Source organism: Sinocyclocheilus anshuiensis, unplaced genomic scaffold (assembly GCF_001515605.1).
Source record: "Sinocyclocheilus anshuiensis isolate Anshui unplaced genomic scaffold, SAMN03320099.WGS_v1.1 scaffold1852, whole genome shotgun sequence".
NCBI classification, from domain to species: domain Eukaryota; kingdom Metazoa; phylum Chordata; class Actinopteri; order Cypriniformes; family Cyprinidae; genus Sinocyclocheilus; species Sinocyclocheilus anshuiensis.
This window is the reverse complement of record NW_015557168.1, coordinates 51,155-55,499: the sequence shown is the minus strand read 5'-3', so window position 1 is coordinate 55,499 and position 4,345 is coordinate 51,155. Positions and strand designations below refer to the sequence as shown.

The window sequence follows — 4,345 nt, the reverse complement described above, 5'->3', positions numbered from 1 at the left end:
CTCTCTCTCAGATCCCTGTGCAGCGCCCCCAGTGGTTGGCCCGTGTAAAGGCGTCTTCCCACGCTGGTATTATGATTCTAAAACAGGAGATTGCCAGCACTTCCAGTATGGCGGCTGCAAAGGAAACCACAACAACTTCCTCCAGAAGTCTGATTGTGTAAATGAATGCATTCAGAAACCAAGTGAGACTTGATTGATTTAGCTGATTTTTTATTATATTCAATGAAATTGAATTTATTCAGTTGAGAATTCTGTGAAGCTAACAGTTATTCTGTTGTCATCTTTCAGCAGTAACAAAACATCAGGCCACTGCAACTCCATTAACCAGTGTGAAAACATACATATGTATGTACAACAGTATTAGTTTTGAGTAAAGGATAGAATATTCAGTTTTCTCTATACCAGGGGTGTCCAGTCCTGCTCTTGGAGGGCCAATGTCCTGCAGAGTTTAGCTCCAACCAGCTCCAACACACTTGCCTGGAAGTTTCTAGTGGCTGTGTTCGAAAAATTAGGCAGCTGACTTGTTGCCTCGCTGCCCTGTCAGGCATTGACTTTGCAGGCAGCCTTTGTGAACGAAATGGAATCTCACAAAACTGATTTTGGACAGACTTCTGAGGCAACGTAACAGTTTAATGATCTACAGCAAAATACAGAGAGATTTTTTTTGATAAACAAGTGAATATTTAATAACTGCAACAGTAATTACTCGCTAGAAATGAGATCAAAAGTGGAAAACGTTGGTCAAAAATGTACATTTACACATAAACTGACCACTGACCACAACTTTCAGACGCCATCTTTATTTTTTAACTTATCTGTCAAAGAATGGAATGCACAGGATTGTGGGATATCAAAGGCAGCGAAGGATACGTCTATGCTGCCTTCAAAGATCAGCCAGATGAAGGGATCTCAAGAGACAGGAAGTGAAGTTGACATTGGATTCGGATGTGCCTTGATGCCTTCCTACCTTGGAATGCGTCCTCTGAAGGCAGCATTTTTCAGGTTTTGGACGCAGCCAGTGAGTTTGAAGGCCTTGATTAGCTGGTTCATGTGTGTTTAATCAGGGTTGGAGCAGCGGTCCTCCAGGAACAGATTTGTACACCCTTGCTCTATGCTGTTATTACCATTAGAAAAAAATAAAATAAAAAAATGTGTGTGTGTGTGTGTGTGTATGTATGTATGTATGTATGTGTGTGTATATATATATATATATATTATAATGCATTTGTGTTTCATGCCCCATTGTCTGTTGTGTGACTTAAGTGAGTTAAGCCCTGTTCAAACCAAAAACGATAACTATAAATATAATTATATTAGTGTCCACACTAACGCACAATAATGTTCTGTTTATTGTAAGTGCACTCTGCATGTATATTGTCACTTTAAATGCTTGAGCTCTTTAAAGCAGAATACAAGGACATTAAAGAGTCTAACCAAGGTGCTCAGAATTACTTGAAAGCTTACCTCTGTAGGAAGGTACTGTAGATCTCCAAGAGCAGGGTTGACTATTACTAATCTATTGATTGATGGTAAGTGTTCTTGCCATTAATATCCCCTTGAGTGCAAAATAACACAACTACCTCTCCTATATAGTATGCCAAATTAGGTTTAGTGAATCTCAAATCATGGTATCTGGAAAATAATGTTTCAGACATGTGAATGGAATAGGGTTAGGCGGTGTCTACCAAATTGGCATCGGGAGATGTCTAAAGTGAAACATGGCCATGGACTATGACATTTAATGTCCTTGTGTTAACTGATCAAATTAAATGGCTGCAGCATGTAATATAAAAAATAACTGAATTTTTTTGTGCAGCTCCCATTGCTTCTGTCCATAAGGAAAAACTGCTAAATCCTCTCACGGAGTCTCAGAGTTCACTGCCATCGTCTAAAATACATCGTGTACTGGAAGGACACCCACCCCCTGAATCAGGTCTGTTTTATTGTCCGAGTGAGTACCCGGATATACAGCACTAAACAAATGTCATTGTAATTTTGTGTCTGTGTGTGTTTTCTCAAGTACTTCAAGTGTCACTCTGTGAATGTGTGTAGGTGCGATCTTACCCCTGGCTTTGGGTCTGATCATCAGCGTTCTGCTCTTACTGATGGTGGGCTGCAGGCTCTGGCTTGTACGACGCAGACTGAAGAAAGCTTTGCCTCTCACCACAGAAGAGTCTGATTACCTCATCAATGGCATGTATCTGTAGCACAACAGCCACCTGCCAATCAACCCTCCAATCTGCTGCACCATTTGTGTTACTGTGTGTGTAGAGGACACATAAGTTGTCAAAAAATCGAATGCATGGCTAGCCAACCCTGCTCCTGGGGCCGGTTGCACCAGCTGTATGTAAGTTACAACTTAGTCTAGTTGTGGCATAAAGGGGCAATAAATTGCATTGACCTTGATTGATATCCCCTTGAGTGCAAAATGACACATCTATCTCTCCAATATAGTATTCCAAATTAGGCTTAAATCTAAACCTTAGGTTTAAATTTAAATCTCAAATCATGGTATCTGGAAAATATAATTTCAAACATGTGAATGGCACACTATTTCTGAGAAATGTATTTTGTGATTTTGGTAGCAAATATGCAGATGTGTTTGACTGCAACAGAGGTTCCTGTGGTATAAAGATGCAGTTGTATGATTTGATAATCTGTCCAAATACTGGCATACTGGCTTAATGCACACTTCAGTGTATATACTTGTTGTTCAAGTGGGCGATTTTGAATTCAGCTTTATTTTTTTAAAGAAGCATGATACACTACAAGCTTGCCTGATATTTTTTGACCTGAGAATTTGACCTTAAATGAGAGCATTTTTCTTTTTTAATTTGGGACAATTTCTGAAAAATTTGCTCAGCCTTAATAGGATAAACATTTAAACCATTATGTTTCTGTATCCTTATATGACCATATGCTTGAAAGTAAAACTTTAATTTTAATATGTTCATTAATAATTTCAGTCCAGGGAATACAGCTTTAGTTACTGTAATTATTGGAGCTGTCTTAAAAGTTCTAGATTGCGATTTTACAATTAAAAATTCCTTGATTTAAAAAAACAAAACAAAACATGGCATAAAAACAAATCTGAAAATATCTAGTTAGGGTTTTCAATGTGGTTTAATGGCTTACTGTGATATTAAATACTTGTATGTATAATGTGTACTTGTGCAAAAATGTTTAGAAACCATATAATATAATGATTGTAAAACTATCCAATTTAATAATCTTGGGGGGAAAAATCCATTAAATGTGGACCAACTATATGAGTTTCCAGAGTGTTTTATGAATGTCGCATGCATACTTAATTGTGCACAAACAAAGGTGCATGAAAAGGCAAAATTTCAAACTCTTTAAAACGTTTTATGATGTAACAAAATCCGCTTATCATGGTATGAAGCAACAAACAGCATGACAATGGCAAACACTACTCAGGTCACACTCAGATCAGAGGAGAACACAAGATCCAGGGGGCGTGGTTGGATCCAGATCCAACTCCTCCCACATTACATATACCTAAACCCACCCATCTCCACCCCTAGATGTGGATCCAACCACGCCCCCTGGATCTTGTGTTCTGCAGTGAGGGGCTACTGGGATCAGAGAGCGGTCAGAGCACAGCCACTTCCACTCTGACCACTGCATCTCCTCTGGTGTTTTTGAACTGAAGAAGGCTGCAATGTCTATAAGCCATTTTTATATTTCTTGACCAGTAGGTGGCACCGTGCCACAGCTGTCCAGGTACACTGAGTGTGATGGTTCGTACTGGCTCAGTTTTGTTTCAGTTGGTTAAAGCATTGCAGAGATAAAGCCTCACGTCCACTTTTCCACTTTTGGTGTGCTTGGCATCAAATTGAATGAATCATTACATGAGAATGGTCTATCAAAAAGCTTTAATACATTTTGTTCAGCATGGTCTAGTGATGAGCTAGCTAAATTCAGTGAAGAGCCAATTAATCATTTAGGACATTTTTAAAAAGTAGATTTTCATTAGAATTTTGTTTCTGGATCTTACAGTACCTGAATTATCACATTACCAGAATTATCACACAAAGTAACAAAAATGTTCTTGATATCTTAGTAATGTTTACAATAGTAAATGTTTCTCTTTGTGTAGAATGTTTATTGTTCATGGTTTTTGATGATGAACATTGATTGGCATGTGATCCGACTAGCTTCTACCTAGAGAATTCACACTACAATATTGTCTGATTGTACACACCCTTTTGAAGCCAACAAAAATATAGTTGTTTTCTCCTCTTTATAATAGTTGATAAACCTATTTAATTTGTTATTCTACACTCTAATAAATGCTGGGTTAAATACAACCCAGTGCTGGGTA

General features: G+C 38.1%; 1 protein-coding gene across 1 annotated transcript in view; it reads left to right on the top strand.

Annotated features, from left to right (window-relative positions):
* LOC107678325 (low-density lipoprotein receptor-related protein 11-like) overlaps positions 1–3,253 on the top strand; it is a 13,930-nt gene extending 10,677 nt beyond the window's left edge. The window contains exons 6-9 of the mRNA XM_016473562.1: positions 12–182; positions 289–345; positions 1,817–1,933; positions 2,053–3,253. Of these exons, the coding sequence (XP_016329048.1) occupies positions 12–182; positions 289–345; positions 1,817–1,933; positions 2,053–2,207 (500 nt within the window). The 3' untranslated portion in view covers positions 2,208–3,253. The remainder of the gene's footprint in view (positions 1–11; positions 183–288; positions 346–1,816; positions 1,934–2,052) is intronic.
* Positions 3,254–4,345: the final 1,092 nt, after the last annotated feature.